The sequence below is a fragment of the Mytilus californianus genome, unplaced genomic scaffold, assembly GCF_021869535.1.
Source record: "Mytilus californianus isolate M0D057914Y unplaced genomic scaffold, xbMytCali1.0.p SCAF_1, whole genome shotgun sequence".
NCBI classification, from domain to species: Eukaryota; Metazoa; Mollusca; class Bivalvia; order Mytilida; family Mytilidae; genus Mytilus; species Mytilus californianus.
This window is the reverse complement of record NW_026262581.1, coordinates 99089932-99106441: the sequence shown is the minus strand read 5'-3', so window position 1 is coordinate 99106441 and position 16510 is coordinate 99089932. Positions and strand designations below refer to the sequence as shown.

The following is a 16510-nucleotide window of genomic DNA, read 5'->3' as shown; positions in this document are numbered from 1 at the left end:
TGCTTATAGTATCTAAGATATGGACTTGACCACCAAAACTTAACCTTGTTCACTGATCCATGAAATGAGGTCGAGGTCAAGTGAAAACTGTCTGACGGGCATGAGGACCTTGCAAGGTACGCACATACCAAATATAGTTATCCTATTACTTATAATAAGATAGAATTTAACATTACAAAAAATCTTAACTTTTTTTTCAAGTAGTCACTGAACCATGAAAATGAGGTCAAGGACATTGGACATGTGACTGACGGAAACTTCGTAACATGAGGCATCCATATACAAAGTATGAAGCATCCAGACCTTCCACCTTCTAAAATATAAAGCTTTTAAGAAGTTAGCTAACGCCGCCGCCGCCGGATCACTATCCCTATGTCGAGCTTTCTGCGACAAAAGTCGCAGGCTCGACAAAAACATGTTTAACCCCGCCGCATTTTTGCGCCTGTCCCAAGTCAGGAGTCTCTGGCCTTTGTTAGTCTTGTGTGATTTTTGATTTTAGTTTCTTGTGTATATTTCTAAGTTTAGTATGACGTCCATTATCACTGAACTAGTATACATTTTTGTTTAGGGGCCAGCTGAAGCACCCCTCCGGGTGTGGGAGTTTCTCGCTGCATTGAAGACCCATTGGTGGCATTCGGCTGTTGTCTGCTCTTTGGTCGGCTTGTTGTCTCTTTGACACATTCCCCATTTCCATTCTCAATTTAATTTGAAATTATAAGTGAGTTAAAATATCTTGATTACGGTTTCACTGTCTTCCATAGTCCGAGATTCTAAGTAGATCTTGTGCGCATGCGTGACGTAGATAAACCTGAATTTGCAGAGCAGAGAAAAAACATCGAATCATCTATTTTGATTGAAGATCTTTACAGGAAACTTGATCCCAAGAATTAAATCATTGAAAGTGATCATTTCCAGAATCAATCAGAAATAATATGTGTAAACAAAGGAAATTAACTTTCTTACACATACGATAACAACTTCCGGTTCTGTGTAGTCAATATAAACAATCACAATGACTTCCGGATGTGTGAATCTTATATTGATGTGGATCTCCATCATTGTATTTCTTACAAATCACGAAGATACAGATAGAGAAGATACTATTCAGACCTTCCCATTATACTCAAAAGACAGTTCACTGCAGAGAAGTATAGTAATGCACTTTGCCCACAAGAGGGATAAGGGAATGTACTCAAATATAAGACGAGGTAGGAAACATGTCCTCACTTACATTTCATTGATACTTATTCTCAATGATTCAGACACAGAACAAAATCCAGGGCAGAGAACCCCCAAATACCCATGTCAGATATGCTATAAAGCCGTTACATGGAAGCAACGAGGAGTAGCTTGTGATGACTGTGAAAAGTGGTTTCACACCGAATGTATGCATATGTCCACCCCTGTATACATGTCTCTAAACACCCTCTCATGGCACTGCACTAACTGCGGAATGCCAAACTTTACATCTAGTTTATTTGACTCCACTATAATATCTACACGCAACAGCTTTTCAACCTCTGATAGCAGTGACATCAGCGATGTACTTACACACAGTCCAGGGCCACCAACATCCTGCTCTTCACCATCTAAACCAACAACAAAGCAAAATAAATCACATAGCTCACGAATGAAAGTTACAGTAATCAACTTTCAAAGCATCAAAAACAAAAAATTAGTTGTAATGAACCTAATCGAGCAATCAGACCCAAGTATTATCATGGGCACGGAAACATGGCTGCTGTCGTCAATATGCAGCGCTGAAATATTCCCACCAAACTATGACATCCGCAAAGACAGGAAAGATGGCAATGGAGGAGTTATTTTGGCAATAAAGAAAGATTACATCACTGACTCCATGGAAACCACAACATCATATGAGGCAGTATTTGCCAAACTACAATGTAAATCTGGGCAAAAATTTGTCACTCATTATCGGATCCTGATATTAACTGGAACACAACATCTATTCAAGGAAATAAAGTAAACTCTGGTATCAACAAAAGACTTCTAGACATGATCCACAACTGTCATATGGAGCAAACAGTCACTTTTCCCACCCGTCTGGTCAACACACTGGACGTGTTTCTTACAAACCAGCCAAGCCTGATCAATAGATGCTCTACCTTACCTGGTATATCAGATCATGACGCAGTCTTAATTGAATCATCAGCAGCTGCAAAACGAGGGAAACCGGTAAAACGGAAAAAAACACCTATGGAAAAGAGCAGACAATGAAAAACTGAAAAAAGAATGTCTAGAATTCCAACAACAATTCCTAGACAAATACACCATTCAGTCGTCTATAGAAGAAATGTGGCTAGACATCAGTACCGCACTAACTAACATCCTAGATTCTTCAGTACCATCAAAGATGACCAGCCGCTTTAGTCAACCCTGGATCACAAAAGAGATAAAAGCACTATCACGGCGAAAGAAAAGAAGCTTTAACAGGGTCAGATCCTCAAACAGATCAAGGGACAAGAAAAAATACCAACAACTTATATCTGCAACAAAAACAGCATGCAAAAAGGCCTACAATGATTATATCACCAATATAATCTCACCAGATTGCACTGCAAATCCAAAATGCTTCTGGAGTTTTATCAACAGTAAAAACAAGGACAGCAGTGGAGTGGCGCCCCTTAAAGCAACAGATGGCCTCACATACTCAGAACAAACAGCAAAGGCAAACATCTTGAACAACCAATTTTCATCTGTATGTAACTCCAATGAACCAGAAGACAACATCAAATCAATGGGTAAACTGACGTTCCCGAATATGCTTAACATAAACATCACAGAACCAGGTGTACTAAAACTACTTCAAGGCCTTAAAATCCACAAAGCTACTGGACCAGATGGATTGTCAGCTAGACTGTTGAAGTTCATATGCTCTGAAATAGCGCCAGTCTTCACAGTCCTTTTCCAGGCATCCATCAACCAAGGAGCGATCCCAAAGGAATGGCAGAAGGCAGATGTAGTCCCTATATTTAAGAAAGGTGCTAAGAACCGCCCTGAAAATTAGACCTGTCTCACTCACATCCATCACCTGTAAGATGCTGGAGCATAATCACGAGCAGCATTATGAAACACCTAGAAAAACACACCATTCTAACAGACGCACAGCATGGCTTCCGTAAACACAGGTCCTGTGAATCTCAACTAATAATCACTATCCAGGATCTTGCCAAAACGGTCGATAACACCGGACAAACATCTTAGCCAAAAGCATAGGGGATGATAAACTACATAAGGATTTCTTTTGAGCACTACTTCCTATGTGCAACTTCAAAACTGTTGGGTGGTTCGACGATCATTTAAGGTTTTTCTGGTCATATTTTTTGTATTCCAGAATTAAAAGTATGAAAAAAGTGTTCAATTAGTTATAAATAACATAATAGCCAGCTAGATAATAACAATGGCACCTATTTCAGCATTTATTGGGTAGAACATAAATCTAGGGTGCTCGCATAAGGCAGCTTTACTTAATTGTATCTGTTGTACCCTTTTATTTCAAATTCGACGAGATAGATTCGTTTAACATAGTCACCAAACTTTAAATTATTTAGTGAGAGGACATCATGTGTAGAGTGGAACATGAAGTAAAGGATAATGCTAGCTTCTTTTCATTCTTCCTTAGAAGCTCCTGTATGAGGTATGCCTCATGTGAATAAAGAAACAAGGCAGAAGGAAGAAGAGTAACAGTTAGTAACCATGGGAATGCCTATTGTTTGTTAAAAAAACGTGTCCTTAAAACACAACAGATATGTTGTAAGGCAAGAAATCAAGCTTTTTAAAATCGCCACTGTAAAGAACGAAAAAGACCAAAGGACAAACAATAGTACGAATGCTGGTCAATTTGTTCCAAGTCCAATTCATTCCAAGCCAATTTCTTCCCAGATTCGGTTAATTTGTTTAAATTTTTTTTTAATGTATATGTCTCTGTAAATTTATTAATATAGTTTTTGTATAGATCAGTGTACAGTGCATGGTAAAAGTTAAAGTTCACGTACAATTGTTTGATGTATATTTTATATATAAAACTACGTTTTTCAATAAATTATTTTGAAGGTATTTATGGTTGGATTTTAACAAACAATGTGTTGAAAAACGCAGAATTGTGGGAAGTATATTTTTTTATTTAGTCATGAACCTGTACCATAATTTGAGATAATCTATCTTATGCTTATGTTTATACCAAAAACTGTGGTGCTCCAGAAGGGTTAGCAGATGCTGCTCCACATCTGGCACCCCTCGTGTTGCTCATGTAAGTAAAAACCCGGTGATAAGTATAACTCTGTAGTGTCAATTTCAGAGTATGCTCTCAAGTCTACAATCTCAGCTGTTAGTTGGATCTATGCAGAAATATTTGCTGTTGGACATCAAACCTTTATCAATTTTTATTCCAACTTATGTTTTTGTCTGAGAATGATTAATTGTAAAACTAAATTATCTTCCTTTTGCATATTACTATACTGTAGATCTAATACATTTGTATAAAATTGAAAAGTGTCTTAACTTTACTTCTTTCCTTAGGAGCAAGAAAAAAGAACTTCTTTTGCCATAACTTTCATACTTGCTCCATGCTAGTACTTTTAACACTGGTGGAGTTTTTCCATTTATATTTTTAAATGATTTGTGTATAGAGCTGCCACTACGAAAAGACTGTCAACTGAACAATAATATAGGCAAAGAATTAAAATGCAATAAATAACAATATTGCTCTTCCTCCATACATCAAGGATAAAATATTATTATAGAAGTTATTTATTGTATATCATGATCATCTGGATGATAAAGTTCACTTAAAAGTCTGTACACATAGGATGGTGCATTTCCTCCACTGAAAAACAATTAAAATGTAATAAATCAAATGTACAAGTACACATACATTAAATCAAATATTAAAGATAATCCTACAATTTTTTGATATATGTAGAAATAAGTCCTAAAATGCTTGTCACAATACTTTGATCAGCTTCTTTGCACTATCCTCTTTAAATGTAAATTTTCATCCCAATGTTATATGTAAGTGTTATGTTGTGTTACATCCGATTACATTTTCTAATATTATTGAAAAGCATTCCTCATTCCATTTTTTTCAAACTTCAGATGTGTGTATGTTTTTTTTTTTCTAAAATTGCTGGAAAACCTAATAAAAGATACTTGGCTTATAATGTTGTACGCCAGACGTGGATTGTACAACAAAAATGACAGTAAATTTTTTTTTATATATAACCCAATTAAATGAAGCTGTATGAAAATTTAGTCCCTTTTTAAGGAGGAGTTGCTTATACAAAGTGCAAATGAATGGACTAACTGCAATGCAGACAACTGATGAATTGTTCATAACAATCCCCATTCCTTAACTAAGAAGGGATACAATGAATGATTCAATACTTACATATTAGATACAAAAAGTGTAACTAACTCTGGTGGTACATAGTCAAACACTGGGTTATGAACTTGAACTTTTGACAAGATTTCGCCTTCAGAAAAGTTCAACACATCTTGTGGACTAACAAACTTGTTAAAGGCATCCTGTATAAAGAAATATAAAAACACAGTTATTCTGCTTAATAACACAGGATTATAATAACCAGGACAACATTACTGCTCATAGTTGTATTTGCTTTATACATCTAAAACTTTACACAAAGAATAAACATTTAGTAGTATTACCTTTTGGAATTTTGGGTCTCTATGGATAGTTATCTCATTGGAAATCATACCACATCTCCTTATTTTTATATTCCTAATTGCAAAACCCTACAATATACCTGATTAAAATAAAATAGTACTAAAAATTACCAAAAAGTTAAAAATAACAACACATAAATGTGACCACATATTAGCATAAATTTGAATTACAGATTTGAACTTGTTTTATAAACCTATCAACCAGTCTTATATTTCAAATATGGTACTATTGTGTTCATGTTGATTGTTTAATATTCATTGATAAAATAGTGTTTAAATTAAAATAAGACTAAAATTACCTGATCATAGGAGCATAAAAACTGTGGTGATAACTTAAACATAGCTGCACATACAATAAGCTGAAAATAAAAACAAATGTTGAATAAGGAGAGAAACTGGGGCAATTGATATTAGGGAAGATGTTCTCCATGCACAAGCAAACACATGAATGTTTTATAAAGCACACAATTAACTCAATGCCTGAAAACCATTTTTTTTAGTGTTGAATAAATGTTTACAAATTCTATATGTTAACCTCTAAAAGCCTGTTGGGTTCATTGTTGTAAGGTTACTGTCTGGTTGACATATATATCCACATATGCTCTAAATTATATTAGCAGTGTACACAAGTTACAAAATTGTTCTTAATTGGCTTCCTTGGGAATTTATTCTAAAGTCTAAAAACAAAATCCTATATAGTTTCATAAACAAATTTGACAGATACATTGGTAATATGCCAATGGTGTTTGTTCTCTTAACTGTAATGTTGCATTATATTCCCATTCCGTATTTAAATAAAATGCTTCGCTGGGTGCAGCTTGATACGACCGCAGAGGTCGAACCCTGAACAGTTGGGGCAAGTATGGACACAACATTCAAGCTTGATACAGCTCTGAATTTGGATTGTTATTAAATATTTGACACAGCATAGGTTTCTGACACAGAAAGAATGTGGTCTAAGAACTTGAATTTTTTTAATATACCTATTATGGTCCAATGTCCAAAATCAAAATACATGGTTAGATTCCGCATATCAAAGAACCCCATATATTCAATTTTTGTTAAAATCAAACAAAGTTTAATTTTGGACCCCAACTTGGACAAACTTGAAAACTGGGCCCATAATCAAAAATCTAAACACACGTTTAGATTCAGCATATCAAAGAACCTCATATATTCAATTTTTGCTATAATCAAACTAAGTTTAATTTTGGACCCTTTGGACCTTAATGTAGACCAATTTAAAAAACGGGACTTAAAAATAAAAATCTAAATACTCGGTTAGATTTGGAATATCAAAGAACCCCAATAATTCAATTTTTGATGAAATCAAACAAAGTTTAATTTTGGACCCTTTTGACCTCAATATGAACCAATTTGATAGCGGGGCCCACAAATAAAAAATCTAAATTCATGGTTAGATTCAGCATATCAAAGAACCCCATATATTCAATTTTTGTTGAAATCAAAAAAAGTTTAATTTTGGACCCCAACTTGGACCAACTTGAAAACTGGGCCCATAATCAAAAATCTAAACACATGTTTAGATTCAGCATATCAAAGAACCCCAAGAATTCAATTTTTGTTAAAATCAAACTAAGTTTAATTTTGGACCCTTTGGACCTTAATGTAGACCAATTTAAAAAACAGGACCCAAAATTAAAAATCTAAATACACGGTTAGATTTGGAATATCAAAGAACCCCAATAATTCAATTTAAGATGAAATCAAACAAAGTTAAATTTTGGACCCTTTTGACCTCAATATGAACCAATTTGATAACAGGGTCCACAAATAAAAAATCTAAATACATGGTTAGATTCAGCATATCAAAGAACCCCATATATTCAATTTTTGTTGAAATCAAACAAAGTTTAATTTTGGACCCCAATTTGGACCAACTTGAAAACTGGGCCAAAAATCAAAAATCTAAATACACGTTTAGATTCAGCATATCAAAGAACCTCATATATTCAATTTTTGCTAAAATCAAACAAAGTTTAATTTTGGACCCTTTGGACCTTAATGTAGACCAATTTGAAAACTGGACCCAAAATTAAAAATCTAAATACACTGTAAGATTCGGCATAACAAATAAATAAATGTGATCAAAGATTTTACAAATCTAATGCGCCATACTGTGCAATTAAAGATTACTTCTTGAAATTTTTCAATATTTGAAATTTGAAAAAAAAATAATATTTGAAGAATAATTCTTTTTAATTTCTGAAATCTGAAATGAAAAAAAATTGACCCCCCACAATTTCTTTTTATCCCCCCCCCTTTTTTCCCCCAAAAAATTCTTTCCCTCAAGATATGGCCATAATCTCAATTTAAATTTCCAATGGAGTTGGCAACCATAATTACCCATTTAAATTTACCATAGTGCTAACTTAATCTATTTTATAATAGAATTAATAAAATGCTCCGCTGGGGCGCAGCTTGATACGACCGCAGAGGTCGAACCCTGAACAGTTGGGGCAAGTATGGACACAACATTCAAGCTTGATACAGCACTGAATTTGGATTGTAATTAAATATTTGACACAGCATAGGTTTCTCACACAGAATGAAAGTAGTCTAAGAACTTAAAATTTTTTAATTTACCTATTCAAACCATATCATTATTATTTGCTTTTATATATAAATCAGAAATAACCAATTTAAAATGGAAAATTTTAAAGAAAAAAAAGGGAAAAAAAATCCCCCCCCCCCCCAAATTTTTTGAAACCCCCTTATGATTCATCACCCCCAAACTCAATCCCAGCCTTCCCTTTGTGGTATGGTACCTTGCAGTACAATTTCAGAGAGATCCATACACTTGAACACAAATTATTGTCTGGAAACTAGAAAAATGCTTGGGTTTTTTGCACCTTTTTGGCCCCAAATTCCTAAAAGTTTAGGGCAATTACCCCCACACTCAAACCAAGCTTTCCCTTTGTGATATGGAACCTTGCAGTACAATGTCATAAAGATCCATACACTTACACACAAGTTATTGTCATGAAACTAGAAAAATGCTTGTTTTTTTGCCCCTTTATGGCCCCTAATTCCTAACATTTTGAGACAATTACCCCCAAAAACAATCCCAGCCTTCCCTTTGTGGTATGGTACCTTGCAGTACAATTTCAGAGAGATCCATACACTTGAACACAAGTTATTGTCTGGAAACTAGAAAAATGCTTATTTTTGGCCCCTTATTCCTAAACGTTTTGGGCAAGTACCCCCAAACTCAATTCCAGCTTTCCCTTTGTGATATGGAACCTTGTAGTACAATTTCATAAATATCCATACACTTACACACAAGTTATTGTCATGAAACTAGAAAAATGCTTGTTTTTTGCCCCCTAATTCCTAAAATTTGGAGGCAATTACCCCCAAAATCAATCCCAGCATTCAAACCCTCAATCAGCATCATTTAACAGTAATATCTAAAAATGGAAATTACATAATAAAGGTATTAAAATAGAAAATGACATCATAGTCATGGCTAAAAATAAACAAAATCCTTAATCAGCAACATTTTACAGTAATATCTAAAAATAAAATTCCTTTGTAACCATAAAAGCCCATTTAAATACATCATGACAGATATTAAAATAGAAAATGACATCATAGTCATGGCTAAACATAGCAAAAACCTTAATCAGCATCATTTAACAGTAATATCTAAAAATAAAAATTTCTTTGCAACCATAAAAGTAAAATAGAAAATGACATCATAATCATAGCTAAAAATAAACAAAAATTTTTTTTATTACCAAATTTTAAATGGAGTTTATTAAACTAAAACAATAAATTTGCAACCATAAAACCCCATTTAAACACATCATAAAAGTATTAAATAATTCAACTACATCATAAGGCTATAAAAATAGAAAATGACTTCATAGTCAAGGCTAAAGGTAAACAAAAAACCTTCATCAGCAAAATTTTATATTGGCAAATTTCCAATGAAGTTTATTATACTAAAATTGTTGGCAAATTTCCAATGCATTTATTAACAATAAAGTTATTGGCAAATTTCCAATTTACATAATTTAAAAGCAGTGTAAGTGAGATATTTAAATGAGTTTGAATTACCAACCTTACACTGCTTTTAAATAATGTTTGTACTTATTTGTCTATTAACCTGGAAACCCTTGTTTTTTCACCTTTTTTTCCCTTATTATTTAAAGGTTTGAGCCATAACCCTACCCCAAAGCCAATTCTTAAATTCCAATGTAACCTAAATTTACAATATACATAACTTCAATTTAAGTTTTTGATAAAATCAAACCACATCATTATTATTTGCTTTTATATCTAAATCAGAAATAATTAACCAACTTTAAGTGGAAAATTTTCACACATCACGCCCCCCACCCCCCCCAAAACTCAATCCCAGCCTTCAGTTTGTGGTATGGTACCTTGCAGTACAATTTCACAGAGATCCAATTACTTAAACACAATTAATTGTTGGAAACTAAAAAAAAATGCTTATTTTTAACCCCTTTTTTAGCCCCTTATTCCTAAACATTTGAGCAATTATCCCCCAAACTCAATTCCAACTTTCTCTTTGTGATCAGAATTAACCAACTTAAAATGGAAAATTTTAAAGAAAAAAACAAGGAAAAAAAATCCCCCCCCCCAAAATTGTTTGACCCACTTCCCTTTGTGGTATGGTACCTTTAAGTACAATTTCAGAGAAATCCATACACTTGAACACAAGTTAATGTCTGGAAACTAAAAAAATGCTTATTTTTGCCCCCTTTTTTGGCCACTTATTAATAAATGTTTTGGGCAAACATTTTACAATAATATTTAAAACTGAAATTAATTTGTAACCTTAAAATTAAATAGAAAATGACATCATAGTCATAGCTAAAAATAAACAAACTATTGGTAAATTTCCAATGGAGTTTATTATATTAAAACAATAAATTTGCAACCATAAAAGCGCATTAAAATACATCATAAAAGTATTAAAAAAAATTTAACTACATCATAAGGCTATTAAAATAGAAAATGACATCATAGTCAGACTAAAGGTAAACAAAAAACCTTCATCAGCAAAATTTTATATTGGCAAATTTCCAATGAAGTTTATTATACTAAAATAATTGGCAAATTTCCAATTTACATAATTCAAACATAGTGCAGGTGAGATATTTAAATGAGTTTGAATTACCAACCTTACACTGCTTTTAAATAATGTTCTTTACTCAATTATTTGTCTATTAAAATGGAAACCCTAGTTTTTTAACCTTTTTTCCCCTTATTCCTTAAACGAAAAAAAATAATTACCCCTTTTTTGACCCCCCCCCCCCCCTATGATTCATCACCCCCCCTTCCCCCCAAAACCAAGTTCAATTACAGCCTTGCCTTTGTGGTATGGTACCTTATAATACAATTTTAGAGAGATCCATACACTTGAACACAAGTTATTGTCTAGAAACTAAAAAATGCTTATTTTTCACCCCTTTTTAGGCCCCTTATTACTAAACGTTTTGGGCAATTACCACAAAACTCAATTCCAGCTTTCCCTTTGCAAAATGGAACCTTGTAGTAAAATTTCAGAAAGATCCATACACTAACACACAAGTTATTGCCATGAAACTAGAAAAATGCTTGTTTTTTGCCCCCTTTTGGCCCCTTATTCCTAAAATTTCGAGGAAATTAACCCCAAAATCAATCCCATCATCGACCCTTTGTGATATGGAATCTTGTAGTACAATGTCAAAGAGATCCATACAATAACACACAAGTTATGTCTGGAAGTTACAAAAATGCTTATTTTCGGCCCCTTTTTGGCCCCTAATTATTTAACTGTTGGTACCATAACCCCCAAAATCAATCCCCACCTTCCTATTGTGGTATTGAACCTTATGGTAAAATTTCATAGAGATCCATTCACTTAAACTAAAGTAAGAGTGCGAAAACCATTGTGTTTTCGGACGACGACGCCGGACGACGACGACAACGACGACGACGACGACGACGACAACGTCATACCAATATACGACCACAAAATTTTTTTGCGGTCGTATAAAAATATAGTGTCAAATCTTTCATATGGATTTTTTTGTAAAAAAAAAAGATGCAACATTTGCAGATATTTTTACTGGTCTTCCTTTATAAATATGCATTTCTTTAAACATAATTTAAAAGCAGTGTAAGGGAAGTAACCAAAACGTTGTATTTGGATTACCTCCCTTACACTGTTTTAAATTATCTTTATTGTTCATTAACCATTACTTTATACATAATTTAAAAGCAGTGTAAGGGAGATAATTTCAATGATGTATTTGATTTATCTCCCTTACACTGCTTTAAATTATGTTTTGTACTAAAGTATTTGTCCATTAACCAGGACAACCTTGTTGTTCCCCCTTTTTTGCCCCTAATTCCTAAACGGTTTGAGCCATAACCCCCCAAAGCAAATCCTAACCATCCTTGGTGGTATGGAAACTTGTAGTATAATTTCAGAGAGATCCATACACCGTTCCACAGTTATTGTCTGGAAACTAGAAAATGCTTATTTTTGGCCCCTTTTTGGCCCCTAATTCCTAAACTGTTGGTACCATAACCCCCAAAATCAATCCCAACCTTCCTTTTGTGGTATTTAACCTTATGGTCAAATTTCAAAAAGATCCATTCACTTAAACTAAAGTTAGAGTGCGAAAACCAATGTGTCTTCGGACGACGACGCCGGACGACGACGACGACGACGCCAACTTCATACCAATATACGACCACAAAATTTTTTTGCGGTCGTATAAAAATAAATATTTTCCCTGTCTTGTTGTTTTGGAAAACAGTTCCGACTTAAGACAACATTCTTACATAAATGAACTGATTAACTTATCAAACTTACCGGTACAGAGTAATGTTTTGCTGCTAAAGCTATTGCATGACTTCCATTAATTGCCTTTAGTCTAGAAAATACATTTCTTTTTAAATATGATTAAATTGTATGTGTTAAGGTTAAATTTAAAGATATTTACTCTGCATACATTGTATTCACAGATGTGTATGTACATGTAACTTAACTTTTGTACACCAGGAGTTTAAGGAGGTAGACCTAGGTTAATGGACATAACTCTTAAAAGTCACTGTTATGTTTATGTCAGCCATTTTCATTAAGGTATTATAATCCAAAAGGTAACACTGATTGTTTTAATTCTGTTTCTCCTAAATGCTTAAAAAGCATTTTTTTTCAAAACATGATATTAAAATCAATAGGCATTTCATGATAGAAAATATACTGTAAACATGGACATTTTCCCATATTTTGCTCTCACGTCAAATGCATGAAAAAACATACCTGGTCAAATAGTTTTCTGACAGCAAAATTTATGATATGAAGTACAAATTTATGGTTGAAAATTTAACCCCTGTGCTTAAAGATTATGCATTGAAATCTGGAAAAAAAATTTACATTTTTTACAGTATACATATTCTAAACATTTTTTTTTAAGTCTGCTGTAATACTTACCCTCCATTTGCCATTACAGTATGTGTTCCAATGATAACTTTGTTTACTCTTGACATAATAGCAAATACAGCAGCATCATTGATGACTGTTGTTTCTATTCCAGACTTTGCTAAACTCATTGCAAGTTCCTGACCCTGAAATTATATGCAATTTTCAAACTACAAAGTATAAATATCCTGTATTTCTATAGTAGATTTATGCCAAAAGTAAACAATATAACTGATTTTTTGGTTCAATTTCTATTTTGAGTAACAGTAGTTCCCAAGTTCATAGACATATGGGTTCATCATAATCAACTCGCAAAACCACCTTTTTCAACAACAAAAAACAAAGATTTTCCTAAAAAAACATTTAACAAAACCCTTTAATCTAGGATCTCATCCAAGATATTCATTTAAAAAACAGTCCATGAAATCAAATTTGACTTCAAATTTATCAATGTATTAACTAGACTCATTAATCAAAAACATTTCTTCAAGAAATAAACTGCTTCGCTGAGCGCAGCTGGATACGCCCGCAGAGGTCCAACCCTGAACAGTTGGGGCAAAAATGGACACAATATTCAAGCTTGATACAGGTCTGAATTTGGATTGTAATTAAATATTTGACATATTATAGGTTTCTGAATAAATGTAGTCAAAGAACTTGAAACTGGTTATATGAATGGAATTTATATTCAATTAAAGATTACTTGCTGTTGTGCAATACACTGTGCTGTTGCGCAATACTTAGTAAATCTGTTGTCAGACTATAAACAAATAAAGTTCAATTAATTCTCAATGTCATATTAGAAATTTATGAAAATGTAAAGGGAGCTTACATCAATAGATATAAACAATTCACCAAAGTTTCATGAGAATTTTTGAGTTATTGTCCGAAAACTGGAAAATCCCCCCTTTTTTAATGAATAAAACCCCATAACTCAGAAATGTAAAATGTAAAATTTATAAAATTCTATACGGAGCTTACATCAATAGATATAAACAGTTCACCAAAGTTTCATAGGAACTGCTGAAAGCATTTTTGATTTTTTGTCCGAAAACTGGAAAATCCCCCTTTTTTTATGAATAAAACCCTGTAACTCGGAAACATAAAATCTAAAATATATAAAAATCGAAAGGGAGCTCATGTCAATAGATATAAACAATTCACCACAATTTCTTGCAAGTTGGTGAAAGCATTCTTGAGTTATTGTCCGAAAACTGGAAAATCCCCTTTTTTTAATGAATAAAACCCCATAACTCGGAAACGTAAAATCTAAAATTTAAAAAAACGAAAGGGAGCTCATGTCAATAGATATAAACAATTCACCAAAGTTTTTTGCAAATTGGTTAAAGCGTTTTTGAGTTAATGTCCGACATGTTGACGACGGACGGACAGACGGACGGACGGACAGACGGACAGACGGACAACGGTATACCATAATACGTCCCGTAAACGGGCGTATAAAAATCAACTGTTATTTTAGGTAAACTCATCATAGACCAGAATTTAAATTTTGTACCTACGCCAGAGGCGTGTTTCGTCTACAAAAGACTCATCAGTGACTCTCGAATCCAAAAAAGTTTCAAAGGCCAAATGAAGTACGAAGTTGAAGAGCATTGAGGACCAAAATTCCTAAAAGTTTTGCCAAATACAGCCAAGGCAATCTATTCCTGAGGTAGAAAAGCCTTAGTATTTCAAAAATTCAAAGTTTTGTAAACAGTTAATTTATAAATATTACCATATCAATGATAATTCATGTCAGCACAGAAGTGCTGACTACTGGGCTGGTGATACCCTCGGGGAATAAAAACTCCACCAGCAGTGGCATCGACCCAGTGGTTGTAAATAAACTCATCATGGATACCAGGATTTAAATTTTGTACCTACATCAGACGTGCGTTTTCGTCTACAAAAGACTCATCAGTGACGCTCAAATCCAAAAAAAGTTCTGATGACTCTTTCTTGTTTTTTTGGCCGACTCTGGGATCAATAGATTAGTCCCAGACTGACTGTTTATTTTCACACCAATAGTTTTCTCTTCATAATTACCACATCTGACTTTGCATCAGGTTGAAATAATCTATAAACATTGTGGTCATGAATATAGATACCATGGGGGTAAATCGATATCAATGAATCAGAACCAACAATGCTAATTACAAGAGAGGTTATGTCCAAGGGGCCTGTTCAAAGTTGGTATCAAGACCTCTAAGAAAACTGTTATCTAAAGATTGTCATAACAGAGATTGTAGGAGGGATAATATGAGCAGACCTCACAATTACATACCACCACTCCTCCCCTTCATGTAAGAAAACATTAAATAAATATTCATTCAATAAATTAAAACAGAATCCACTTTGCTATGGGAAAACCCAAAATTTATTTGTATAAAAAAATAAAGTAGAAGCACTGTATTATGCCATTAGGTACAAAAGATTCTCTGAAAAAGGTGAATGTTTCACTAAAATCCAGTCATGGAAGATACAGAAATGCCTACAGTACTGTAATACTCTGAAAAGACATTATTTATAACATAATATGCATCCTCTTACTAGTTAACTAAAGAAACCTCTGAATATGAGAATGACAAATTGAATGCACATTAATTCAATACCTTTATGATATCAGATTAGCAAGGAACAATTTAATTACTTCAAATTCAATAGAATGTGACTGTCAAGGTGTCCAGGATGTAATTCATCATCTGCATGAAAATGACATACACAGATGATTGTGTAATTGCATATACAAAAATATTTCCATTTCTTTTGACCTTACCCAGCAAAATTAGAAGAAGTTTCAGCATCACTAAAGCATTATTACTTAATGTCGTGTAATTGCAACCCCATGAAATTGCAAATCAACACTTTTGTGGACCAGTACAAACTTATTCCTTTTTGCAGAATTGTACATAAAAAATTCTAAAAAAAAAATTCTAAAAAAATTATTCAATTTTGCAGAAATGTACAAAGATTTTAAAGTAACTGGGAGTAAAAAATGCATTTAACTAAGATGACAGGAATCTGGATTCTTCCCAGGAAATTTTATGATGTGCAAACTTTGAATTCCGATAAGTAAATGCAAACAATACACATATAAATTGAACCAGAATATGTTAAAAGTTTATTGTATAGCTAGAGATGAAGCCAAAATCTGAAAGAACTTCTTATTACTTCCTTTCTTTCGATTTGTTAATACTGGCAGACATTTTAATATAACATCTAAAGGTTGAAATCCAATATCCAACCAAGTTCACCAGTTTGACATTTTGTTCCAGTATCATGAAGTAGTTTGCGTCACAAACTTCAACTCAAAAGGAAGAAATAAGTGAAATTTGGCAAATT

At 33.3% G+C, this 16510-nt stretch overlaps 1 protein-coding gene across 1 annotated transcript in view; it reads right to left on the bottom strand.

Annotated features, from left to right (window-relative positions):
• Positions 1 to 4388: 4388 nt before the first annotated feature.
• Positions 4389 to 16510, bottom strand: part of LOC127727337 (translation initiation factor eIF-2B subunit beta-like) — a 65082-nt gene continuing 52960 nt past the window's right edge. Inside the window, exons 9-13 of the mRNA XM_052234760.1 lie at positions 13181 to 13314; positions 12560 to 12620; positions 6003 to 6062; positions 5408 to 5544; positions 4389 to 4846 (exon numbers count right to left, since the gene is read on the bottom strand). Of these exons, the coding sequence (XP_052090720.1) occupies positions 4771 to 4846; positions 5408 to 5544; positions 6003 to 6062; positions 12560 to 12620; positions 13181 to 13314 (468 nt within the window). The 3' untranslated portion in view covers positions 4389 to 4770. The remainder of the gene's footprint in view (positions 4847 to 5407; positions 5545 to 6002; positions 6063 to 12559; positions 12621 to 13180; positions 13315 to 16510) is intronic.